Source organism: Psittacula echo (genome assembly GCF_963264785.1).
Source record: "Psittacula echo genome assembly, chromosome: 4".
NCBI lineage: Eukaryota > Metazoa > Chordata > Aves > Psittaciformes > Psittacidae > Psittacula > Psittacula echo.
Window position 1 is genome coordinate 46,360,408 of NC_137738.1, and position 27,329 is coordinate 46,387,736.

Genomic DNA, 27,329 nt, shown 5'->3' on the forward strand with positions numbered 1-27,329 from the left:
TGCTGGAAGTATGTAGTCTTCTTAGATAACAGTGGTGAGTCTTGAGCAGAACTGGGCTTCTTAGAGAGGAAAAGAAACCCCTCGACACAGGTGGGTTAGCTGGTGTAAAATACTTACAGCAAAACCCAAACAAGTAGTGGACCAGCTGCTGCATGTATCTGACATCAGATTACCTTGTAGGATGTTGAATGATGCTCTTCCTGAAAGTAAGACTTTAAAAAGCTACCCTCAGCTTCTTTTCTGTTTGTGTTTTCGGTTTTGTGTTTGTGTTTTATGTGAAGGCAGCAGCCACTCTTAGCAGATTTGTGGCCATTCTGTCAGGCAGCAGGCTGGGAGTAGCCTGGGAGTACATATACAGTGACTTTTCTCCTGTCACCCCAGACTGACATTATCACGGTCTGTAGAGCAGCTTCTTTGGTGGGGCTGAGAGGTGGCTGTCTCCTGCCTTCAGACACTCACAGCAGAGGCAAATAGTATGATACGTGCAAAGGAAGCCTACTAAAACAAGACAGAAGAACCACCCGATGTTCCACCCTGAGTTTATTTGCTCTCTCCTCCCCTTCATACCTCTTTAGGAAGGGGAGCAAACCCCATGCTGGAATTTTTAAGCCAATGAAGGGGTAGCAGGTTTGGTAGGAGGAAGACCAAGGACAGATCATTGCTTTCTTAGAAAGGAAGCAGTGAATTAATGCCAGATCAAATAGACTATGTCCAATTATGTGAAAGGAAGCACAGGACTGGACCTGGAATATGCAGTGATTTAGAGAACTCAAGTCTTGTCGGCTGATTCAATCTGCCTGCTTGGGTTTTCTAAAGTGAGAATTTCAACATTAAAGGCTTAGTCCCACCTCACTGCCAACAGATGGCATTTTGCTTGCATTTCCTAAACATCTTGGAGAAGCTGGGATTGGGAGAGATTGCTTATTAAAAAAAAATAAAAAAGGAGGGGGTGAGGGGGACACAGCCTTTGTTTTAATTAACACATTGTTCCAAAAACCACTCCCTAAAAACCTTTTACAAGCAATATTGGAAAGCACAAAAGGAGACACAAGGACTGCATTAATAATTAATAAGTAGATTGGATCTCATCTATTCTAAGGATATGTGCTGCAAGACAAACAATAATGGTGATATTCTTATGTCTAAACAGAAATTGGGGCAGAGGGGTTGTTTTCTTGGGGTTTCTTAATCAGAAAAATTCTTTAAGTGGCTCATCGCAATTACATCTCAATTGGTTCTGTAATACACTGCAGTGGGATCTGGATTATAGGGTTGATGCATGATTTGGAAAGACACACCTTGAATTTTGGATTGCAGGTGATGCCTGCCATTACAGCAGTTACAGAAACAGCGCCTGACTTGTGAACTGACCAGTTTTGACCTGGAGTCATTGGAAGAGAATAAATGCAAAACCCTATGATGCCACGTCTCCAGTCACAGCAGAAGGGTACTTAACCAGCCTCCCTGTGTCTTCTGCATACAGGCAGGCAGCCTGTGGCCTCGCTATTACTAATTTAAAGACCAAACTCCTCAAAGCACTGCTCGTGGCTGTTAGGCTGCAACTCCTTTCTTTTATTTGGAAACTAGTTTTCAATGTGCTAGCGTTTGTCTACGTTAGGGCTTGTCCCATCAGCTGGGCATGAACTGGTGTCACTGGAGATGAGGCTTCTGGGAAAGAGAGAAAATCCTGTAAATATTGTGGTTGAAAGGCCAATTGTCTGACTGTGATGCCTTTTCTGTGGGAATGCTCAGCTACTCGCCCTGTGAGGGGTCTGTGATCATGTGCTGCTCATCCTGAAGATCTCCTATCCCATCTGTCAGATTTAAGCCATGACATGTATGGCACAACTTTGCCTCCTCTGTTTCAGTGCTGTCGTTTGTTTGCCTACTGTCTTTTGGATGCTTTGACAAGGAGTTTAAGAACAGTAAAGTTTTACATACAAGAGCTTTGGAGTACATTTGTCATTGTCCAAAAGCATTGGCAGAGGTTTATAAACCCATTTGTCTGCAGTTTCATGATCTGTTCCAGGGAGGGCTAATTAAACTTGAAGCTGGTAGCATCTCAAAATGAGGTTTGGCACCTCTCCTAACTGAATGATCCCTCATGGTTGTCTTCAGCATCAATCTTTAATCCGCCTGGCCTTCCTGTTTGTCAGATGTTTGCCACAAACACGATGGCATGGCTAGACCAGTGACAGTGGGCTGCTGTTTGGTGGGTGTGAGGAGGGCCACAAACACATGGCAGTAGCAATGTTAGGCTAATTAATAGCATCAGAGAAAAAGACACTCTTTTATGTCCAGTATCACAGTATCACAGTATGCTAGAGATTGGAAGGGACCTCAAAAGATCATCTAGTCCAATCCCCCTGCTGGAGCAGGAACACCTAGATGAGGTTACATAGGAATGTGTCTAGGCGAGTTTTGAATGTCTTCAGAGACGGAGACTCCACAACCCCCCTGGGCAGCCTGTTCCAGTGTTCTGTCACCCTCACTGAGAAGAAGTTTCTTCTCAAGTTTAAGTGGAACCTCTTGTGTTCCAGTTTGTACCCATTACCCCTTGTCCTATCATTGTTTGCCACTGAGAAGAGCCTGGCTCCATCCTCGTGACACTCCCCCTTTATATATTTATATACACTAATAAGGTCACCCCTCAGTCTCCTCTTCTCCAAACTATAGAGACCCAGCTCCCTCAGTCTTTCCTCATAAGGGAGATGCTCCACTCCCTTAATCATCTTAGTTGCCCTGCGCTGGACTCTCTCCAGCAGGTCCCTGTCCTTCTTGAACTGAGGGGCCCAGAACTGGACACTATTCCAGATGCGGTCTCACCAGGGCAGAGTAGAGGGGAAGGAGGACCTCTCTCAACCTACTGACCACCCCCCTTCTAATACACCCACCCCAGGATGCCATTGGCCTTCTTGGCCACAAGGGCACAGTGTTGGCTCATGGTCATCCTGCCGTCCACTAGGACCCCCAGGTCCCTCTCCCCTACACTGCTCTCTAACAGGTCGTTCCCCAGCCTATACTGGAACCTGGGGTTGTTCCTGCCCAGATGCAGGACTCTACACTTTCCCTTGTTATATTTCATCAAGTTATTCCCTGCCCAACTCTCCAGCCTGTCCAGGTCTCGCTGGATGGCAGCACAGCCTTCTGGCGTGTCAGCCACTCCTCCCAGCTTAGTGTCATCAGAAGACTTGCTGACAGTACACTCAATTCCCTCATCTAAATCGTTGATGAATATATTAAATAATACTGGTCCCAGTACTGACCCTTGAGGCACTCCATTAGATACAGGCCTCCAACCAGACTCTGCCCCATAGACTACAACTCTCTGGCTTCTCTCCTTCAGCCAGTTTGCAGTCCACCTCACTACCTGATCATCCAGACCACACTTCCTCAATTTAGCTGTGAGGATGCTGTGGGAGACTGTGTCAAATGCTTTACTGAAGTCAAGGTAGACCACATCCACCGCTCTGCCATCATCCATCCACCGTGTTATTTCCTCATAAAAGGCTATGAGGTTGGTCAAGCATGACTTCCCCTTGGTAAAGCCATGTTGACTGCCCCTCATAACCCTCTTATCCTTGATATGCCTTAAGATGGCACCAAGGATAAGGTGTTCCATCACTTTCTCAGGGATGGAGGTGAGGCTGACCGGTCTACAGTTACCCGGGTCCTCCTTCTTGCCCTTTTTGAAGACTGGAGTGACATTTGCTTTCCTCCAGTCCTCAGGCACCTCTCCCATTTCCCAAGACTTGGTAAAGATGATGGAGAGTGGTCTAGCAATGACTTCCGCCAGTTCCCTCAGCACCCGCGGGTGCATCCCATCTGGACCCATGGATTTATGGATGTCCAGATTGTTCAAGTGGTCCCTAACCCATTCCTCATCGACTAAGGCAAACTGCTTCATTGACCTGACTTCATCTGAGGTCTCAGGAGTACAGGGCTCTTCAGGACTGCCTGCAGCAGAGTAGACAGAGACAAAGAAGGCATTCAGTAACTCTGCCATCTCTGTATTTTCTGTCACCAGGGCACCCATCCCGTTCACCAGTGGGCCAACCTTGCCTCTGGCGTTAGTTTTATCAGCTATGTATTTGAAAAAGCTCTTTCTGCTGTCCTTGACCCCTCTGGCCAGATTTAATTCTAAGGACGCCTTAGCCATCCTAGCTGCCTTCCTACATCCTCTAGCAGCAGCCTTATATTCCTCCCAAGTGGCCAGCCCCTCCTTCCATGACCTGTAAACTCTCCTCTTCCACTTCAGCATACCCAGCAGTTCCCTATTTAGCCACGCAGGTCTCCTGGCCCTCTTCCTTGACTTCCTACATGTCGGGATGCTCTGATCTTGAGCTCGGAATAAGCAATCCTTGAATGCCAACCAACTATCTTGGGCCCCTTTACCTTCAAGCAGCCTTGCCCATGGGATTTCCCCTAGCAATTGCTTGAACAGGCCAAAGTTTGCCCTGCTAAAGTCCAGGGTTGCAATTCTACTTGCTATTGTACTGGTCCTGCCACACAAGATCCTGAATTCCACCATCTCGTGGTCGCTGCAACCAAGGCAGCCCTCAACCTTTACTGCTTCGACCAGCCCCTCCTTGTTAGTGAGGATGAGATCCAGCAGCGCTCCTCTCCTGGTTGGCTCATCCACCATTTGGATGAGGAAGTTATCATCCATACACTGGAGGAACCTCCTGGACTGTGGCTGGGTTGCTGAGTAGTCCTTCCAGCAAACATCAGGGAAGTTAAAATCCCCCACGACAACCACGGCCTGTGACTGTGAGGCCACTCTCAGCTGCCTGTAGAAGGCCTCGTCAACTTCCTCACCCTGATCTGGTGGCCTGTAACAGACACCCACAACAGTATCGCCCCTGCCAGCCTGCCCCTTAATTCTCACCCACAGACTCTCAACTCGCTCGTCCCCTGTCCCTGGACAGAACTCAGTACATTGCAGCTGCTCTCGCACATAAAGAGCAACTCCACCACCCCACCTGGCTGGCCTGTCTTTCCTGAAAAGGACATAGCCCTCCATGAGTATATTCCAGTCATGTGAGCTGTCCCACCACGTCTCTGTAAGTGCCACCAGATCATAATCTCCTGACTTAACACAGGTTTCTAACTCCTCCTGCTTATTTCCCATGCTGTGCGCATTGGTGTACAGTAGCTGAAGGTGAGCACGAGTTTTTTCTTGTCTGGGATGCTTACCTTGTCCTATTAGGTTTAATTAATGCAATGAGGAGCAGGATGCTAGCTGACATAAAAGAAATGTTTTCAAAGCTTATATGAACACAGTGTTTTAATTTCTTCGTTCCTGGAGCAGGGTGTATGCTCTGTACAGAATATTAGATGTTGTGAGATGTGACAAGTGCTTTTATGGCTGTAGTTTCAAGTATATTCTTCAAAGCAGCCATGGTTTAAAAACAGATGTAAATTGAGTTTTTGGTGTGCATCACGAAACTCACCATGTTAATGTTGATCACATGGCAATGTCTGAGTTCCGAATGTCCAAGGCTAGCCAAAGACATTCTCTGTAGATGCTGTGGTACAGATGTTGGTTCAGTTGTTTCCTTAGGAGCTGAAAACAGGTTGCTGAATCCTGCAGCAACATAAATATTAGATGACTGTTACATGGATTTGATGCCTTCCTTTAGTTTGGAGAATACTGTTTTTCAGGGCAGATTGTGCCATTATTTAATTGGAACATTCCCAGGTTTTCAGATTCTGTAAAAAAAAGTCTCAGGGCTTTAGAAACAATGCCAAATGTCACAACTGCTGAAATCTGCCTATTATTTGTGAATCTTCATTTTTATTTACCATTTTACTGTTGTGTTGTGCAGATAACATTTTCAGGTGAAGTTCGTGAAAGTTTTGAACTAAGAAGCAAAGCTTCTTTTTCAAGTTCCTGTGTAAGACAGCAAGTGAGTGTTCAGTGCTTGATTTTGGCATGAGCAGTTATATAATCGTATGAAGGCTGGTATTTTACAAGGAGCTTAAGTATTTTTCATTAATAAATTACAAAGTTGTTAGGAAACTATAGGATCTACTGGTGTAATTTTAAGAGAGGGTGTCTGCAAGCTTAAATGCAGCTCACCCTGAATATGCTGATTCAGCAGAAAGAAGAAAAAACTTCTAACTCCTTATATCAGGACAATCCATATATAAATAGAAGTATTTTAGAGCAGTACTTAAAAGAGCAATGTTGGGTAGGGAGATGGAGATAGGCTACAAAAATTCTTTCAGTGACCTTTAAATAAGTGAAATGAGTGGGAAGCGTGGCCCCTTCAGGACGTCTGTGAGGAGAATGCAGAATGAGATTAGCTGAAGTACCTGCTGGATATTGGTGTGGATCTACAAGTGCACAGCTGCCAAAGATGGAATTACAGGCTGAAGAGGGAGACAGTTTGGAACAGAAGTTCAGAAATGGCATTTCTGCAGTCTGGTTTTGTTGGTTTCACTCTGAATCCTACAGGAATCAATGAGAAGACTTATGCAAACTTGTCTGTCTGGTGTTTTTAACATTGCTAATTCAGAAGAGAAACATCTCTATGGTGCATTATTAGGGCAAATCACAGAATCACAGAATGGTTTAGGTTGGAAAGGACCTTAAGATCATCTAGTTCCAAACCCCCTGCCATGGGCAGGGACACCTCCCACTGAACCATGTCACCCAAGGCTAAGGGTCAGGATTTTACAGACTAACTTACTGCAGCCATTTTTGGTCGGTTCTTCAAGATAAGCAGTGGTATAGGAGCATTCAGGTAGATTTGGAATTCAAACTGAGAATATTTCGTGGTGGCAGTTTAAAAGGCTCTTCCTAGGGACAGAGAAAAGTACTCTTCTGGGAGCTGACGTTGCCTTAGCTGGGGTTCAGAAATGGCCAAAGAAAAAAGTATTGTGCCCTGAAATGTAAGACAAAACCATGAAACAAAATTGCATATTCACTAAGTATTTTCAGTTATCCTGCCTGCAGTTACAGTGTGTGGGGAGATGCTCTAACCAAAAGAAACTGCTGCATTGTCTGCCGGCAGCCCTGCCCAACTGCTCCCTTTTCTCTCTGCTGCTGTGTTTGAATGATAGAGGATCCAGTGGAAAGATGTTTTGAATTGTCGAAGGAATGAATTAGCTTTATTGTGCTGTGACCTAAATAGGATCATCAGATCAATCAGTCTGCTGCTTTTCTGTCCTCTCTGGCTTAGGCTGTGCTGCTTTTCCTTCTCGTCTTCCTCCCTCTTCCCCCTTCCCCACCAGGCAGCCCCTTCCCAGAGCCTGCAGCCATAATCCTTTATGAGTGTGAATAAAGGAGGGCGCTGCTGGAGTACCCCCTTTAAAGCAATACCTGCTCTGTAATTGCCTGCGCAGACAGGCCCAGCACGTGGCTCCCCTGACATTTCACTGGAGTACGGGTCCTTCCTGCCTTTTTGTTGCAGTGGCTTTGCGATAAAATACTTTTTCTCCTTTTTTCCATCTCCCCCATGCATTCTCCTCCTCCTCTTTCTCCTGATCCCAGGTTTAATGAATTGTTATTTCTCAGTAGCTGGGGAAGTATCGTGCTTCACCAAGGCTGAGGTTGCCTTGAAAGAGGCCATTGTGAGCTGGAGACAGGAGGGCAGCCCAGTGTGGTGCTGCCTGGGACTGCCTTTGTGGAGGGAGCACTTTTGTTCTCCTGAAAGATGTCGGGAGAGGGCCAGTTGCTGGGACTGGCTCTAAGGGAGGCAGAAACCCCTTCTGATAATAAATTATTGACTCCTGTGGCCGGCAGGGTGGCTTCAGCTCCATTTAAGCACCAGGAAGTGGCTGATGGTATGGTTAAGGTGGCCAGAAGAAGCATAAAGCTTGGGCACAAGTTACGAAACAAGGCATTCAGACTTCCTTATTTCAGGTGCTTGATTGTTTCTTAATGATGGAAGTCATTCATAGAAGTCAAGTGTGGCTTTCAAGGCTGGGTGGTGTTGGTCTGAGCAGGCAGGAGCCTTGTGGCTCCCAGGAAGGGGTTTGTGGCCCTCCTTGGTTCAGGCTCGCCCTGCCAATGCCTGAGTGCCTCTGTGCAGCGTGGGGATGAGGTGCTTGGGGGTCAGTCCCACAGCTGCTCCCCTCTGGACACCACAGCTGCTTGGAGGGGGTGGATGGGGGTTGCGGGGGGCAATCCCAAGCAGGTCCTACACAGACCCATCCCTGCTGATGTGCAGCAACTTCCCTCCAACAGCTTCTTCTCCACGCATCCATGTGAGTCACTGGAGGGTGGCACAGTGGAAACTTACTTTGAGTGAGCGACTGATATGCCTATAAAAAGTAAAGATATGGATTTATTTGTTTCTACTTTTCTTTTACTCACTGAACAGAGACTCACCGGAAGAGCTCTCGCAGTGCGGCTTCCAACTCAGTTGTACGGTTCTACTTTTCTTGCCTCTTAAAATGCCACCAATGGTACACAGTTGTTTAATGGATGATTTTTCCATTGCCTGAATAAAGTCGTGAAGGCTTACAAGTTAAATTTTAGGTTTCAAGATTATGACACGTTAGTAGCTTGATGCGTCTCCATTCATGAACTAAATATGAAATGTGTGTTGGGTTTATCTCACCTTCATGGAAGTAAGTGGTGAAATTGATTTTTGGGGGGAGCAGGGATGTTTTCCTTTAACTATTCTTTTGTTATGTGGGGTTTTGGTTTTCTTTATAATGCAGTACTTTCTAAATTTCATACTGCACCTGTGCATAGGCAGATGAGCAGCAGTAAGAAGGAGAATGGTTGATTCTCACCAATCCATTAGTGTCCCTGATGGAGAGCTACCACCAGGGCTGCTGTTGGGCAGCTCTTCCATTTGTGGCTACCAACAACCTAAGTTATGTCCCTTATCAACATTTGCCTTTTTATAAAGGCTCAACTTCTTCAGCTGATATTGAGCACTAATGCAAGGTTCAGGACACTGGGTTGTGAATGGGGGTTGGACAGGTGAGGCCCCCTGCCCCAGAGGCTGGCCTGAAGTATTTTTATGTAAGCTGAGCATTTCTAGATTGTTTCACAGGCGCTGGTGTTTTATGTTGCTGTGAATGTGGAGGGTGGCTGTCCCAGATGGCTGTTGCAGAGCAGGTCAGCTGGAAAGCATCCCTAAAGAGGGGAGAGAGCAGGGAGAGGACTGAAGGAATGGTTGCAGCGCTTCAGGCACGCCATGCCCAAGCAGCTGCTGACGTTTGCTTCTCTTCTGAATGTACATGGCCTCTACTAGAAATTAAAATCAGTTTAACCACTCAGGGATTAAAAACTATTATAACATGAACTAAAAAAAGACACAGTTTTGCTAATGAGTGTGTTACACCTTTGTGATTTTGAGCGTGCTGTTTGGCACTGCATCTTGGGCTTCTCATTTTCTTTGCTTCAACCTCTGACTTGTTAGTTAGGAAGGAGTTTCTTCTGGGCCAAACTTTGTAACCTAAGTTAACAGTCCCATCTGCCATGAAGTGATGATAATTAGTATTTGCTGAACACATTCTCTATATTTTCTGTATTCCTTGTGATGGTATCCTTGTGCAGTGGCAAGTGTGATCCCTGCGTCGAAGGAAGTGGGAACTGAGGCAGGTGGGTTAATATTAACTTGTCCAAGGTGAAGTAGGAAGTGTGCCACAGAGCAAGGTCCCCTGAGTCTGCTACCTGTGTCTGAGTCATTTCCTTTTCAAAGTCTGTTATCACAGTGTGTGCACACCTACTGTTCATGCTGGGTTTATCCAGCTTTAACAACCCTTGAATTTTTTTCTATCAAGGTAGTTTGGTGGTGGGTGTTTTGTGGTTTTGTCTGCTGGCTTGGCAAGATTGGAGCCTAAAGTCCTTTATCTGTTTTCACACTGATTACAATATAAATTTTCTCAACCTGCCCCATCTTTTCTTTCTCTTCTCAATGTAGAGAGGTGGGCTGTGGAGAAGCACACTTATTTCATGCTTTTAGCTCTAAGAGAGCTGCTATTAGAAGCCAATTGTGTGACAGTTTCTTGTGGCAGGAAAAGCATTTTAAAAAAGCTAGGTTGAGACGACATGCTGACTTCCGTGGAAGTCAATGGGTTTGTTTCAAGTGGGGAAGAGCTTTTGGTTGTTTTTGGCCTTGTACAGATTCTGAGAGCTGCAGATATAGGTAGCTAACTGTTTCCTTTGGGGTATCCCTTCATGATAACCATTTTGATGTTTGACCTATTTGTCAGCATGACCTGAGGGAAGGTGGAAGCAAAGCAGGGGGAGGATGAAAGGCAGACATCATCTTATGCATGCTTGCTACTGGCTTTGAATAGCTGCCTCATACTGGAGATCAGGGCTAGAGGACAGTGATCAAGCGCTCATTCTCTGGCAGGGGAAAGGCTTCAGGGTGGGTTGAGGATCCAATAACAAAGAGCAACACTGCACCTGGCACACATTGCAACCCCCGGTGATAGAGAGAAGGGGGCTCCCTGAGCCCTGCAAAGTACTCAGGATCATGTTGATACAAAGGGCTTGAACATGAAACGGGAGCAAAGTCTTGCTTACCGCGGCTTGCAAGCCTCTGTGAGGTGCCCTAAAGACCTCAGGGAGAGTCTATCTCACTTCCATTAGCCCAGTCTTCCTCAAATGCTAGCTTGAAGTCGTCACCTTCCTCTGTGCCAATGAACAGTAGCTCCTCTTCCCACTTACAGAGACACTTCTACATCCTAAAAAATACTGACACTACGCTAAAAGAGGAGTTACTACCTTCTGGGTTTGCTCTTACATGGTAGCGCCACTGAAGTTAGAAAGGGAGTCATTCTGTACTCAGGTACAGGGTGTGGCCAGCATTTAAAGTGGTTTTAATGATGCGTGGGTCATGGCAAATTTGTAAGGGGGTATTCCTAGTGGAAGGTGTCTCTGCCTGTGGCAGGGGTTGGAACTGGATGGTCCTTAAGGCCCCTTCCAACCCAAACCATTCTGAGATTATAGTGTAAGTGGGTTTTCTTATAAAGACAACAGTGGTTATTTTGTTATCAGAGTTTGATGCCAGGGTCACTGTTTTTGTGAAGGTGTGTGATGGAAATCAATGCAAAAAGCAGAGGTGCCTTCCTCACCACTGCTGCTATGGCACTGTGTCTTCAGTCCCTTTGTCAGAGGTGAGCCATTCTAAATGTCTCTTGGGCCAGCAGCTGCTGCAGAGACCTGCTGCTAATGGTGGTTTTGATGTCAGCCCGACATTGCAACGGTAAAATCTCTGGATTTGGAAATACTAGTAAACTGCTGATAAAAGTGTGTTCAGACAATGATGAACAGACTTCGTTTATGGTCTGCTATGCGTGGTGCTGTGTCTCAGCCATTTAGAGAAACTCAGAGTAAAGTTCTTGTGGATCATCTGCTTGTTACGTGCTGCACTCCAGAGGCCTGATCCTGCTGCAGCTTTGGGGTCAGTCTGAGCCCCCCTGCTGCTCGCATTTTCTTTTTCCTGAGGAAAAAATCCATGTCATTGTTAAGCCAAGGAGGATTCCTAAGCTTGCTTTGTGAGGGAAGGCTTGCTTCTTGAGTCTGAGGCATTGTGCGAAGGGCATGCCCTGCTGAGCACATTCATTTGGTGCTTAGTGTTTTCCCTTTAACTTCTGCAAAACTGCAGTTCTATTCCTAGGAAGGATGGCTATGAGCCTCTGTACAGATACGTATTTTTTAAGCCATGAGGATATAATGTGCAGTTCAAACAGCTGGGCTATTCCACCTCTGTGCACAAGTTTCATTTGACTAATAGCAAGCTCTCTATTAGCCAGCACTAACTCGATTTCTTTTCCCATGTATCTGGTCTGACATGACGCTAATAAGAATAAATTAGGAGTGTTGCTGAATGAAATTCAATATTTAGAATTAGTGGGCTCTAGTCCCTGGCAATGGCAGTGACTGCGGAGGGGGGAGCAGTGGATCTGGAAGGGGAAGTGAGGCTTTGGGTCCTTAATGAAGTGGGAGAGAGAGGTTGAAAATAAAGGGGGGTGAGGGGCTAGGGTGGGAACGCGGGGCACCCTGATCTGCACGAAAATGCACTCTTATTTGCAACTGGAAGGCGGCTGGAGGGCGGCGGCCGGGGCCGGCGGGGAGGTGCAAAGGGCGGAGGGGGGAAGGTGCAGGCGTCTGCCTCCTGCTCCGCCCGCAGAGCCGGCTGGCGCGATGGGAAGGAGAGGGATCACCTGCAGGCTCCAGAGCAGCCGGACTTGGAAAGCAGAGAAACGGATGAGAAGAGCTGAGTAATCCATAGGTAGCAGGAAAGCCTGATCTTTGTGCCGGTGCAAACATTCATCAATTAACTTTTTTAAACTCCTTCTCCATCTGTGCGTGCTGAAATTGGCTGTTTTCAGCCCACAAGTTTACATGTGAGGAGGAGAAATTCAGCCTAAAGAATTGTAAATGGTTTTGTGTGTCAGGAAGACCTACGTAGGTTTAAAGTTGTGGTTTCAGGAAAGAAAGGTGGAGGGGAGAAACCTGGAGAAGAGAGATTCTGTGTGCATGTTCAGTCTGGAAAACGGTCACCTTTCTGCAGCTCCTCCTTCCTCTGGGATTTAAACTGCAGGATCGCAATTCAGCACCTTGAAAATGGTGGTTTTCATCAACGCAAAGCTTAAATCTCTCATGAAACTTTTCAAGAGAAAGAGTAAGTAGTTGTGCGTGCTCACTGCCCTTTTGGGGAGGGAGCTGAATCCTGCAGGAAAAGGCAATTCCCTTCGTCTTTGCTCCTGCTTTCCTGAAGCGTCTTTTTAAGTTTATCTCACTCCCTTCTTTGTTGAATATTTTGTAATGTGTGGAGACAGCATTATGAAGTGCTTTAGGACCTCTGCTTTGGGATGCTGTGTTGATGTTCTTTGTCGCGGTGGTTTTGAAGGAGCCAAAACTTCCTGGTATGAAAGGAGCAGCTTGGTGAGGAGGCTGAGGTGCTGGTGTCACCGGCGGTCGTGCACCGGTGTCCAGAGGGATGCTGAGGCATCCTCCTAGCATCTGTCTGGCATCTCTCTCTGCCTGTGCAGCTGCCAGGTGCATCTGTAGCTATGGGCTTGCATGTCTGAGGTAAGCTTGTTCTTGGTAAGCTTGAGGAAAGCTTGTTCTGAGTTTTGTTTTCTAAAGGTGCTCTAGTTTCAGAATGGCTTGTAAAATCGCCGTTCTTCATTCAGTTCATGAAGGCAGGCAAACTGTGCTGGAGAGAGTAGTTGACAGATGTGTGCAGTACTTCTGTCTGCTAGTTTTGATGACCGTTGCTCTGATGAACAGTAAACTTTCATTTTGGTACGGTGGGACTGCAGCCAGACAGCAGGCTTGGAGGCTGGTGTTTCCCTCCTCCTCTTCTCCCAGCCTTACTCTCTCCCTGCCTGCTCAATCAGGGGATGGCAGGGTGCAGTTTTCAGGCAGGTCATTGACTGTACCTGTCAATTTTTCTGTAATATCAGGATGATTGATGCTGTAAAGTAGGTGGTGATGTGTCAGTTTGCCGTGATTGACGTTTGACCTCTAATTAGCCAGGATTGGAAAAGCAGGCACAGACTGAACGTGGATTTGGCTTGTTACACCCAGTATGTCTGCAGGAAGGGAGGGGATGCAGGACCAAGCCTTTTCAGACATGAAGAGACCAATTGAAAGTCTTCAAAAAACTTTTTTTGAGGTCTGATACTAATCTATAAAAAATGAGAAAAGGCAATTGAGAACCTAGACACACGCCTCAAGTCCTTTCAGCACAAAATAGGCATTGAACACTAGGCTGTAGATAGGTTTTGAAGCACGAAGGCATAACTTACTTTCTTTCATGAGTATTGTTTACTTCCCGTCTGAAATGATCCTGGCAGATGCACAGTGGTGTTAGGGAAAGAGTAATTTTTCAGATGACAGGAGGCTGTTGGCTTTGTTTTGCTTCTCAGTTTACACATCTCCTCTCCTAGCATAGGGGCGTCAGCCAGACTTCATGAAGCGATGCTACAGGCAGCACAGAAGTGAGCCTGCCCAGGCAAGGAGGAGAGCAAAGGGAAGATGGGGAGCTGGCAGTGAGGCCAGGGTGGCAGGGAAGGTGCTTGGGAGGCAGTACAGCCACACGAGTGCCTTTTTCTGCCACTAAAAGCAAGGATATGCAGCATGTTGGCTGAAGGCCAAAGGGTGCCTGCGGGATCATAAGATATGATCCCCAACTGCCCTTTTCCTGTTTACAGAGTAGAGGGTTAAGGCCATTCAGCTGTAGAAGTTTTTATTGATGATATACTTTAAACAAAAGATAATGGCTGTCCCTCGGGAAGCATAAACAATAAACAAATCTAAGCAACATGTTCTTTGCCTGATTCATTACTAGACTATCCATGAGGAACTTTGAACTTGAGTAAGGTCTGTATTTTATTTGCATGTGTGTACTGGCTGAGAAGAGGTGGCCAGAACAATCCCTCTTCAGTTGTGCTCTGAGCAATATTTGCCCAGGGAGTTGCTGTTGTCCAGATCTGCTTTCCACTCATGGCAATGGAAAGCAGCTAATTTGTTTGCCTCAGTGAAATCTTTGTTCCTGGTTTGAGCAAGTGTGAGGTCAGAGAAGGTTATTTCCTGATACAAATGAACCTGTCGTAATCTCTCATGGCAGCTGTCATATTCCTAGGGTCACCTTTGAGCAAGAAGAAGCTATTCTGCAGTGCACAGGACCTGATGGGATCAGGGGACTGGGAAACGGATCTTGTTTCCGAAGACTGGGAGGTGGAAGGGGGAAAACAGAGTAGCAAGCTCATAGTAAAACCAACAGCAAGTATAGACGTGGGAAAAGGGAAGAATGTTTCCAGCATAACATAAATGCAGACTAGAAATGAAAGAAAGGTTTTAACTGTCATGGAATTGAGGTTCTGGAGAGCATTTTGATGGGACTGCAGTGGCAATCAGTCTTTTTTGTTTTAAGATGATGTGTGACAAGCTTATGTGTGGGGTTTCATGATGTAAGTATCTACAATAGCATTTAATTTTCTTATTGTATGTCTCTGCAGCTGTTTCCAACCTAGATGAAGAGAGTAGATGGACTGTGCACTACACTGCTCCATGGCACCAGCAGGAAAATGTCTTCCTGCCCTCCTCAAGACCCCCTTGTGTGGAGGACCTCCACCGACAAGCCAAGTTGAACCTCAAATCAGTGCTGAGAGGTAAGATTCTGCTGCTGACACAAATGTGTCCTAAAGGGACGGTAGTTTTTGCCACAGTCTTTGCAAATGTATCCAAATTGCAGGCTTCAGAAGAAGCTTGTTTGTTTTTCTGCCTGCAGTACCTCAGGAAAGTTAGTGAGAATTACCAATTCAAATGTAGGAATAGGGCAAAAATGCTTTTGCTGTCAAGGAAATGTGGAAATGTGTTACCTGGCAGAGCACTCTAGAATGCAAAAGGGTGTCTTTTGTCCATTTCCATTTAGCCTTTGGAGCTTTTCCAAAATGGTACCTTCAATTTCAGTATGTCCTGAGTTACACCATTTATACTTTAGTGTAAGAACCACATCAGAGGTGTTTCAGTTCATGATTTCTTTTGTTGTTGTACAGTGTCATTTCCAGGGATGTGGCTGGTTGTGAGAGGTGGGAAAAGGCACTAAGGGCAGAGACGGGAAATAGGGAACAAGACACAAGGACTCTTTCAGTAGTGGAAGTGCTTTCTGGCAGATGTATGCAGTGTATTTTTAAGGACTAATTTTTACCCTTAGTATCTTTATTGAGGGGTATACCTGTATGATCTGGCACAGGAGACATTGTGTTGCGTTAGTGCAGCCATGAAGACATAGGCAGGCAGCCAGCAGGGAGGACTGTAGAACATCTGTCTCTGGGCAGAACTGGAACTGTAAAATTACAGCTTAATGTCCATGTTCTGGAAATGGCTAACCTAGGTTTTTCTTTACATTGGCTATTTAACAAAGGGGGTTACCCTGCAAGAAGCCAACTCATTTAAAGTCCTTTTTTGTGTCAGCAGGAACTGCGGGTACTTGATACCTTGCAGAGTCAACCTGATAGAAGAGAACATTGTAGTTCTTGTTTGTTTAACATGACATTTCTGCTTTTTAAATGTGCAGAAAAACTTCATTTTGTATGTCTGAACAGAGAAGTGTTTGGCTGCCATATTTTATTTCTCTTGCTGTTTTTCCAGGTAATTGATTTTCACCATCTCTTACTAGGCACTTTATATTACCGTTTCATAGGGCAGTTTTGACAGCCAGGGTTAGTGGCTTGTGCATGGCTCAGCAGACAGCCTGTGTGTCCTCTATACTTATTATTGGATTAATACATTTGTGCAGGCTTTTAGCCTTGAAATGCTTATTGTTCCCTTGCAGGCACTCTTACCAGCTCTTTACAAAAGAGAAATATTTGCCTGCTTTAGATTAAAAAGAATACTGCTTGTGGGTAGGTTTTTGTAAACTTAAACTACTCATTCTTCTGTTTTTCTGTTCTCTGTTTGGAACTATTATCAAAGAACCTGCACAGGCTAAAATGTTGCTCTGATATTCTTGTGTTTTATCAGAAATTTATCTACTGCAGCTTCATCTTCTGTTTCAATAAATTTATATCTAATGTATTTGTATGAAACTAAGTAATATATGCTGCTTCCATCAGTTTACACATCTGAAGTTATTTCGGTCTGCTGGGATTTTTCTTCAGAGCTGCTGCTCTTTATAGAACTAAAGCTACTACTACAACTTACTGGTTAGCCATTTGTTTTAAGCAAACAGGCTCATGCATGTGATGAAGGCCTTCTTGGTAATGAAGTGAATTTCAGTTTCATATTTTCAGGGTAGTAACCTGAAAACCTGCCTTCACCAGACATCAAACTGCTGACATAGTCAACAAAACTGTGCTATTTATTTATTTGTTTTACCTCAAGCTCTTTCCCTGAGCTGTGTTTATTCCCTAAGAGCAATTTTAAAATAACTTCTTGCTGTGGCCTTTAGTAGCCGCAGCATGAGTTTTAACACTATTTTCAATGATTTAATTCTTGCCTGTAAGGCGTCTAGTAGTAAGAGAGGCACGGACTAAAGTTTTATCAGTTTTACTCTGCTGCGGATTCAAACAGCACTGTGAAATCAGGAAGACACCAGTGCTTCACATTGAGAGGATCGGGTTAAAAGTTTTACAGCCAGGGCTGAGTTTCACTGAGTGTAAAGTGCTGTTGAAATTGTGAAGTAATTGTGAGAACTGCCAGTATGCTTTTCCACATGTTCCTTTAGAAAAGACAGGTTTCCAAAGCTTCTTAATGGGTAGGATGTAAATTTGGTGCTACATGATTATAGCATAGAAAACTTTGAAGAAAAGTGGTGTCATGAAAAGCACCGTTGGGCTACCATGGGAACTTCAATTCTTTGTTTTCTGGCTTGATGATGAAGCTTGCATTTTGACATCTTTTTGGCGTTTCAAATTCATTGGTGGGAGTGAAGCGTGGGGCAGTAGAACAGGCTCTGTGTGATCCGATGTGGGGAATGAAGGATGTTGAACGGCAAGGTGTGCTGTGAACAGTGGGATGGATCCCCCTGTACTCCCAGAAGTGTTAGCATGAACTGGGAAGCAGTGGAGCAAAAGCAAAATTATTTTTTTCGTTGTGGTGGGTCGGAAATGAAGTACTGGATGTGCATGGCAGTTGAGGATGCTTAGGTTTGATAATAGGGGAAATGTCCTTGCAGGAAAGATACAGGAGCGCTGAAATAAATTTGGAGGGCTAGGAAATCCTTGCAGGTTTTTAAGAATAGATGAGAGAAACACTAATTAGAAATCATTTGTGTATATTTAAACCTACCTTTAGAGGAAAAGAGAACCTATGGTGGTTTCTGTGAACATGACTGTGTGGTCCTGAAGGTGGAACCTAGTTCAGACTATTGAAACACACATTTGAAAGTTTTCCAGTCTGCTTGGTCTCCAGTTGTCTTGTTTGGATTATGAGATCTGACATTGTTGGTACATAGTGACTTGATTGAAGACTATTAATTTGTTACTGCCCCAGTAAATGTGAAAGTAAATATAAAACATAGGTAACAAATAGAGCACAAGCAGTCATTTAAACTACCTGTAAAGATACTAAATGTGTAACAGCTTTCAAAATAACTGAAGCAAGGTATTTCTTTTTATCAAGCTGTTTTCACCCATCTAATACTAACCAGATGAAATACCTAACTTTTGAGACAATGCAAGGTCAAACCTATTTATTCTGGTACAATTTTCACTGCCAATGTTTGGCAGCATGGGCCTAGCTAAAAATATCCAGTGAAATAGATAGGAAGCTGTCTGTTGTCTAGAATAAACTTTTAAGCACCACTTAAAGAGCAGAAAAGCAATTATTGCTGCTTATTCTTAAATTAGTTTAGGGATAAAAAGTTAGGGATAGATATTAAAATGTATGATGTTTAACCTGTTTTGAGAGAAATCAAGTACTCTGCCTAGTGATCTTTGCATACCTTTAGGGGAAGCAGTGTTGTGTTTAGAGGCAGAAGAGACTTTTTTCATTATTTTTTTGTGCAGTTTAGCATTCTACTTAGTATAGTAAGTCTCAATGTACTATGCTTATCACACTTTGCAGATATGTGCAGCATGTGATAGTAGATGTTCCATGGGTGAGATTTTTTAGTTTTTTGTACCTCTGAACTAGCCTTTTACCCTTTTGGAGTCAAGGGGGAAATACTGTGCTTTTCTTTTATGAAGCTACTTTCAAGTATAAATGTTGGGATCTTACATTCAAATTTGTTCATGACTGAGGTAAAGCTGCTTATTCTTCTTCAGGCATGAAGGTGCTCAGCTGCCATCTAAAGTTTTAAAAAGCAGCATTATCCGGTATTAGAAAATGAAGCACCTTGAAGCTGGAAAGTTTGTGATGCACAATGTATCTGTTCTTGATAACTGAAGTGACTCTACATAACATATTAAAATCTAAAGTTGTCATCAACTAAAATCAGTGGCTTTATATGCTTAACCAGGCTGCATTACTACATTTTAAATGAAAGCTCTCAGTGGCACTTAATCTGGTGGCTAGGGCAGAAGAGCAAATTCAGCTACACTTCACAGTATTGTGGTTTAACCCTAACCAGCAGCTGAGTAGCACACAGCTATTTGCTGTCTCTCTTCCTCACCCCGGTGGGATGGGGAGGAGAATCTGAAAAAGGTAAAACCCACATGTTCAGGTAAGAACAGTTTAATAATTGAGATCAAGCGAAATAGGAAAAAGAGGGGAATAAAACCCAAGAAACAGCAGTGATGCACAATACAGTTGCTCACCACCCACTGACTGATGCCAGCCCTAGCCCCGAGCAGTGATCTGCCTTTCTCTGGGCATGACATGCTGTGGTATGGAATACCCCTTTGGCTAGTTTAGGTCAGGTGTCTTGTCTCTGCTCCCTCCTGGCTTCTCATGGCCCTCCTCATTGGCAGAGCATGAGACTGAAAAGTCCTTGATTTAGAGTAATCAACAACTAAAACATTCGTGTGTTATCAGCATTGTTCTCAGACTAAATCAAAAACATGGCATTGTACCAACTACTAGGAAGAAAAATAACTTTATCCCAGCCAAAACCAGGACACACAGTCATGGTGCTATTGCAATATGATTTAAAGGTTTAGAAAATGATGTAGTTCTTGGGTGGTGGCAATAGATTCCATTTTTTTTTAAATGTTTTATTTTCATTGGATATAATAGGCTCTCCTTTTTTTTGTGGGAAGGAGCCAGGACCTTGGAGTGCCTGGTGGAGCAGATTGGGCAACAATGCACGCACCATCCAAGGTACCTGTTTCCTTACTGTCAGAACCAAGCTGCTCTAGCTGGCCTTTCCTGAGAGCCTGTTTGAAGTGGCCTTTTCTTCATGTTTTGATGGTGACCTTATGGAAGGTGTTTCCTTGCATACAGATGTTCAGATAGAAACAAAACAGTATTGACCCTTGAAGAATCTTGTGTGACTCTGTCTTCCATGTCACTGTTTCCTCCTAGGGAGTCACGAAAATAGGAGATGAAGAAAAGAGATGAGAAGGAAGAGCTCAGGCTCTGCGTGGGGTCAGGATCATCAAATCAGTCCTGGCGCTTTGCGCTGTGCACTCTGTTCCAAGGCTGAAGGGCTGCTTGACTTTAGTCTTATGTTGCCGATGTCTACTGAGTGGCTGGACCAGCACTGAGTGTCTGGTCTGGACAGTAGCAGAGCCATGAGTTTAATGTTGTTCAAAGTGGCATTGGTTCGTTTTTTTTTTAAGGTAGACCATTATCAGTGCTAAAGGGGCAAGTGCCACATACTGCTGTGTTTCCTACAGGTTTTTCAGTCCATGAGACCAAGAGTTTGAGAGGGTGTTCAACCAGAGTCAAGAGAGTAGCACCATAAAACAGCCCTCGTCATTGACATATGGTGCACTGACAGATGCTGCTCTGCAGCATGGTCGTGTTTAAAGGACCATTGTTTGAAGAAGTCCTAAAGTACAGCGGTTTTCAGCTGAGAGCACAGATACAACAGCAGTAGTATGTAGTGATGAGGTTTGGTAAGAAATCCTCATTTAGCTACCTGTACTATAATCTTTAAAAGGACAGACAATAAGGCATGAAGATGGGGAGGAGACACAGCACTGGTGTCGCATTGCTTTGCTTAACAGCTTGGAGTTTGTCTTAAGTATGCCCATCTACCTTCTGGATGGGTTTGCAGCATTAGCTGTGTGTTCACAAGTGTAAGTCCAGTGTCCTAAAAGGAAAGTAATCTGGAATGCACTGGCCTTTGATAATCTTGCCAACTGTGGTGAAGTGAAGGAAAAGAAATAAAGTTTCCTATCGCATGCCTGAACTCACTTTGCTTCTGTATTTTTCAAACTATCCTATATTCTCCCTCAAATGTGAATATAAGTCAGTTGCAGTGATGGGAGACAGAGCAGGGCATATATAGCCAGATTTCCATGCGGCAGTTAATCTTCCAGTTCCCACATTTAGCAGTGTAGAGCAGTTTTGACATAAAAAAAAAAGAAATTAAATGGAGGAGGGCAAGCTCCAGTGCTCTATGTTGTCTCTTGTCCATGAGATGGGAGACAGCAGCCATAAAAGGAAGAAAGAACTGTGTTAATGTTAAAAGACGAAAACAGCAAGACTGAACTGGTATTGGGCTGTCAGGAGATAGCTCCTGAGGGGTCTTGTGGATGCTCTCACTATGCAGTTCACATTGGAGATGAGGGGCAAGGTCTTGTCATACACTGCAGGTTACTGCCCAGGCTGACTGTCCTTTCCAGTGGATAACAAGGTGTCAGATATGTACTAAGGAAAGTATATAGCGGGAATAGTCCATATGCTGGTTTAATGCTCCTTTTAAGACTATAGCTATGGAGTCTTCCTGCACAACTGCCTGTACTTTGTGCCTTTGCCTGCACTCCCCCTTCCACCCGGGTAATCGTGTTGATTCAAGCTATGTACATAATATAGGACTCTTTGTTCCAATGTCTCTGATGATTCATTTATTATCTCATCTTTCAAAGAGCTGGATTTGGCTAACTGTAGCTTCTGTTTAGCTTTGTTGGCCAAATGCAAGGAATGTATTTAAGCAGCAGTGATTGAAGCACTTGATTTGTTTTCCAGAAGACATCTGGTTAGAATTGTCAAATAAAACCGGATTTAAGTAGTTACTCATAAAGCCTCTATTATGTCTTGCTGCAAGACCCTCCAGACAGGTATGCGTTTAGCCTTTGTTTTCTCAGTGCATCTGCCAGATCACTGTTCAGATGAGCAATATTAGGGTCAGCCCTACTAGTCGATAATCCTGCTGAGAAGATTATGGACTTAAAATAATCTTAGGTTTCATTAAAGAGCTGCAAAATAGGGGGAACCACTTCATATTAACAATTGGTCTGGTTCAGGTTCAGAGACATGTCAGGATGTGAGCTTCCTAGCAACTGGAAACCTTAATGAAGTAAAAGACCATTAAAGGCCAGGAGTAGACCATATGTTCCGGAAAGGCCTTAGAGCTGTAAAATCAAAAAATAGAAATCAGCGTATTTCTCATTATTTTAGTTTCAGTAGTCACGTTAGTACCAGAGGTTCTGCCCATGTATCCTGCCATTTCTACTGCTCCTGCAATAATTCACAGTACATCTGTTGGTGGTTTTGGCCAAGTTCCATACTCCAACTGCCCTTTCTAATAAGGAATTTTAAAGAGCAAATATTGAAGTGAAACTAACAGAATTTGACTGGGAGTCTACACTGCACGTGTTTGAAAGCTGCTCTTGTGCTGAAAAAATGAGCTATGTGGAAGCATTTGGATTCCTTTTTTTTCAGTTCAATTATATGGTGCAGTGCTGAGTGTAAAGACATACAGGGTGGTTATATGTAGATTGTTTGCCTGATATACATGATAAGTGAAAGTAATTGCAGTGAAAGTGCTGAAAGAGGAAAATTTACCTTAAAATAATACTAATGATACTATTGTTTTTCTTAAACCAGATTAATGTGTGAAAAATTAATGTTTTATGATACAAGTCTGAATCATTAGGAGGACCGAGCTGGAAGCTTGCTGAACCTCATCCCATTTCAGACCTGTGCCTTCAGTGGAGAAAAGAAATTTGAACTGTTACTGTCTGTGGTGTAGTTGTTGCAGTGCTAGGTAAAGCAACTTCCATCACAAAGAATATCAGGCTTTCAATTGTTTACCTTTTTGCTTTTCCTCCTCCTTCCTGTTAGATTGGGATGTTATACATTCTTGTTTACAGCATTTTAAATACCTTAAATTTAACATTGTGTCCTTGGAGGAAAACCAATAAAAACTCCCTTTATATTTTTATATTAGCTGTGTTTGGTTGTCTAAGAAACAACAAATATCCATAAAAATGCTAGAGAAAGAGTGGGGGGAATTATTTTAATGCCAGCATCAAACATGCAAAAGGAAGCAAATAAACTGTTAGAACTTCAGACATCTTGTTACCACTAAATGTAGTTGTATAACACACTTCAGAAATCTAAATTAGCACAAGGCAAATGGTGATAATTATTTTGAGCACTCCCTAGAGACAGCTTGTTAACAAATATAATTTGTCATGGCTGTTGCATTTTGGTGTCATTAGAAAGGTTTTCTCTATGGCTAAATTATGCAGATTACCTTGGAGATTTCGGGTGGGCTTAAATGTAATTGTTTTTTAAAAGCTTCAAGAAAAGAAAGAAAGGAATGATCAAAATGTTTGCAGTGACTTAATCCTGTTAAAGGTATTTTCACTTTGCAGAGTTCCTTTTAGTTTGAATCCTTCTTAAAGACTTGCATCTGATTTAGAGCCTTGAAAATTACCTGCTTACTTGCTTTACTTCAATGTTGTGCTTTCATGCCTCATCCTTGCACTACTATAAGTATCTGTACAGCTGAGCTCTGAAGCAACATGGAGAACCAGTCCAGAAGGGTGGGCTTCCCAGCCTGGCTGGGCATCCAGGTACCATGTCGGGGTGCCCTTCCCAATGAGAAGGTGATCATTTGTGTGTTGGAGGGAATAGACCCAACATAAATACATTTGATCACTTTCCGTACAGGCTTCTTTGAAGAACCCATTCAACAGACTTCTCCATCACGGAGTCCCACAGCCCTCTGTCAGGGTTACCTTCAACCTGTGGAGCCCAAGACATTGTTTCTGGGAAACTCCGCACAGCATGTGTCATTAAAAGCTACCTGTGTGGCTGGGCTTGGCTGCTTATTCAAGAGAGGGAGCACATGTAACACTCTTTAAAAAATCTGACAGACCTTTCTTCTTACTCACCAAATGAGAAAGTCTTGCAGTAAATGATTTAAGTTTTGCCGGTGGGTTAAAAACTTGCCACCTCATATGGCACTTGCTTGTGGAAGAAGTGTGTTGGGTACCAGTGTTTACTGTCTCCAGGCTTGTTTTATGCTTTTCTGTACGTACTGATAAAAGCAGAAATAGCAATATCAAATTGCATTTGGGGGTATAATAGGGAAGGTAGCTAGATTGGCAAAGGCTGGGATTAGCTAAAGCATTTAGATTGAGCTGTTGAGCAGAAGTTTTTTCAGCTGGGCTGTCATGGTACTACATCTGTTGGAATTCCTGACCTGTTAAACTGGGAGCCTGAACAAAACAGCACACTGGATATATCACAGCTGAAGTTCATGAACTTGCTTTGCAGTCAGCATTGGTTACAGTTCAGTTGTTACTCAAGTGCATCATTGCTATGGCTTTACAACATGTTTTAAAGCTTTGATGTAGAAGCACTCTCTGTGATAGTCAAGTTCTGCAGATGATATGGGGATTTATACATTTGAGGGAAATGGGACTTGATCCAAGCTGAATGAATTTTTGGGAGGAATATAAAGTGGTAGAGGCAAGCTGTCTGCCTCATTTAGATCCAGGGATGAAAATAGATGCTGCATTGGAATTAAATTGAGCTTCTTTTTTTGAAGTCATACTTCTCATGAGATGTTTGTCAAAACCCAAGATTGCCTTTGTACAGCTGTGCTTTTATACAGCCTGTTTCATCCACACAGAGAGCACTGTGCATTCTTATCCGCAGTCTACAAATGAGGGACTCATAAGGGGGCACAGAGCGAACGGCATCAATTTTAGTTAGCTTTACTAACCAAAGAGACCTTCGAACTAGGGTATCTGCTTTAATGACGGTCCCAGGCATAATCACTCTCAACAAGCTCTTTATCTTGAAAAGTTGCCTCCCTGGAATTCTCTGATTAACTGCATAGTCCAGAGTTACCCTGGTCTCATCCACATCTTACTACAGCACTGCAAGCAGGCAGAGCAGCAGCTGTGCCGCTGAAGAGGTCCCAGTTTAGTAGGTGTGCTCAGAGCATGTCTTGTTATGCACCAGTATGACCAGTCCCAAGTGAAGCATAACTGACTACTGCATTTCAGGTGGCAACCTTTTTGCCTGGTGTTCATAGCACAGTGTCAAGAAGTCGGAGATGTAGCCTGTTCTCACCTCATACTTAAAGAATTTAAATTTGTGTCTGCATGAAAAATGCTTTAACTTGCAGCACTTTATTTTAAGCAGCTTTTGGATGAAAAGCACATCATCCTCAGAAGTGAAGATTTTGAAATCCCTGTTACATTCTCCTGCCCCTCATGAGAAAGGATGCCTGCAGCATTGGACCCAGTGCTGGTCATTACTGATGTGGTGAGGATGAGAGTCAAGGCACCTCAGGTTCTTCTTTAGTGGGTTTTATCCTGAAGTGCTTAGGAGGCACATAGATGAAATTCAGGTTGTGCCATGTCTGTCTATAGATGTAAGTTCTTGACTGGATTTAACCCGAAGTGATTTTCTCAGATGCAGCAATGCCAGGTTGGGAATCCGGGTCTTCTGACATCCACACCTGTCTGTCACAAACCCACAAGGTCTTAGTTGTCTTGGTTCAACTGGAAGAGCAAACCCAAAATATGCATGAAGTAAATTAAAATGATATGCAGTTATTTATCAGGTTTGAAACAGAAGGTTCTTTTAAAACAAAAAGTAATGATAGAGTACATACTTCAGTTACTAAAGTGCATTGTGACCTACAAAGTGATGGGTCATTTAAAAAAGTTTACTTTTACAAGACAGATGTATATTGTACTACAGCCTCCCTGGGTTTAGGTGAAGTTTTGAAAAGCTGTTTTTAAGATAGCATTTGTAGTTGTGACCTACGGAGGAGTATGGTTTGTGGGTATTTACAAGGAGAAGGGGCTGGCTACAGTGTTGGAAGGTTTCTGACCTCAGGGGGTGCAGTGGTTTTCTGGTGATATGTGCACTGAATGGATAAATGTGTTATAAGATACTAGTCAGCAGATTTATTTCTCTAGTTGACAGTTTAGCTGACTCTTGCAGTTAACAGCCTTTCTCTACTATCAAATAAAAAAAAGGTAAGAAAAAAATCCCACTCTACAGAATACAAGTTACAACATGAAAGGCTCTACTAAGAAGTCACCCTGACTTTAGCTGAGATAAGTTTTAAAGCATGCAGATGCAGCTGTCAGCTCGTCGCTTGTCCCTTCTTGTTGCACAAGGAGACAACAGGGGATGGTGCAAAGGAAAGCCAAGTGTGTGCTGATCTTTCCCCTTCCTCTCTCTGCACCCAGGAATTTCTGTTTTGGTGGCTTTGGGCAGCTCTGGCAGGCAGGCAGCACATCTGCTTCTCTGGGAAGCTACCCCTGGTCCAACTAACATTTTCTTTGGGTTTTAGTGATTGGTCTCAAGTTCCAGGTGCTGCTCTTGGATACAAGGCAAATTCAGATGTTTCTGGGACATTATCTTTCTGTCTTCCATTGCTTGATCCATCCAGTGGGATGGCTAGTTATGCCAAGCAAAGTTGGAGCTATTTAGATATCTGAATAACCTGGATGCCAAGTTTCCAAGTTTTCGTATACTTGTAAATGTCATGGTAATTTAATTCTTTAACCAATGTCTTCACTGATTACTACTAAATATTTAGAAACACAGAAAAATTGTGGGGTTTTTTTTATTTGTATTAAACTCTTTAATACATGCTCATGAGCATGTCTGAGTGTGTATATGTGGATGCAGGCAGCTACAGAGCTGATCCTGCACCAGTGTTTATTTATTTATTTTATTATGGGCAGTGTTTATTTACAGAAGTAATCTCATTATGGCTAATTCAGTGAGTGATGGCTGCACACTCAGGCCTGAGGTGTGGAGGACTGACTGGTCCAGGGTGGTGGCAGAAATCTGTGCCTCTGCACTGCTGCTGGGGCTGCACTGTAGGGAGATATCCCAGGCACAGATGGAGTCCAGCCCTGAATACCAACACCTGGAGCTTTTCTTCCTGCAGCCAGGTCAATAAGGGGCAGGAAAAGGAATAGCTTTATGAAGTAGCTTGTGAGAAATGATACCTAGTCTTTCACAGTTCATTTACAATTAAAATATAATAAATATGGAAAACTTCTGAAAATGACCATGAATCTGTCTCCCTCTTACCAGTTCTGCTGCTGTCAGGGCAATGCATTTTACTTTATATAAACTTCAAGATACTGTGACTGGTTTTGGTGGTAGGACGCTCAGCAGGTATGAAATGTTACCAAAGCTGGTTAAAGAAAACAGTCAACACACACAGCTCCCCCCCAGCAAACTCAGCTGTCCTGCTGCACAGCAGTGTGGTGTGTAGGTCTGACTAAAGAAGACAAGGTAAACATTAATCCTGGTTTTCCACGGTAATACCATGTCAGACGAGTTACTGAGGTATCAGTGCTGTGCCTTCTGCTCATTCCAGTGATTTATAGCTCAAATGGTCATGTAAGAATACAATTTCAAGTTGCTGGAAAAGCAGTAAATCACCTCTGCATGCAAGACTGGCTACTCTGTGTTACCAGCTCAGGGTCAGATGCAATTACATGCAGGTTCCTTGTATAAAATGGGAGAGGAGATTGGGGCTGAGAGACCTCGGAGGTATTTTCATACACTTTGCCTG

The 27,329-nt window shown here is 43.7% G+C and overlaps 1 protein-coding gene across 1 annotated transcript in view; it reads left to right on the forward strand.

The window, feature by feature from the left end:
- Positions 1 to 27,329, forward strand: part of NHSL1 (NHS like 1) — a gene marked incomplete at both ends in the record, with an annotated part of 178,781 nt that overhangs the window by 115,106 nt on the left and 36,346 nt on the right. Inside the window, one exon of the mRNA XM_080614821.1 lies at positions 14,947 to 15,099. Coding sequence (XP_080470947.1) covers positions 14,947 to 15,099 — 153 coding nt within the window. The remainder of the gene's footprint in view (positions 1 to 14,946; positions 15,100 to 27,329) is intronic.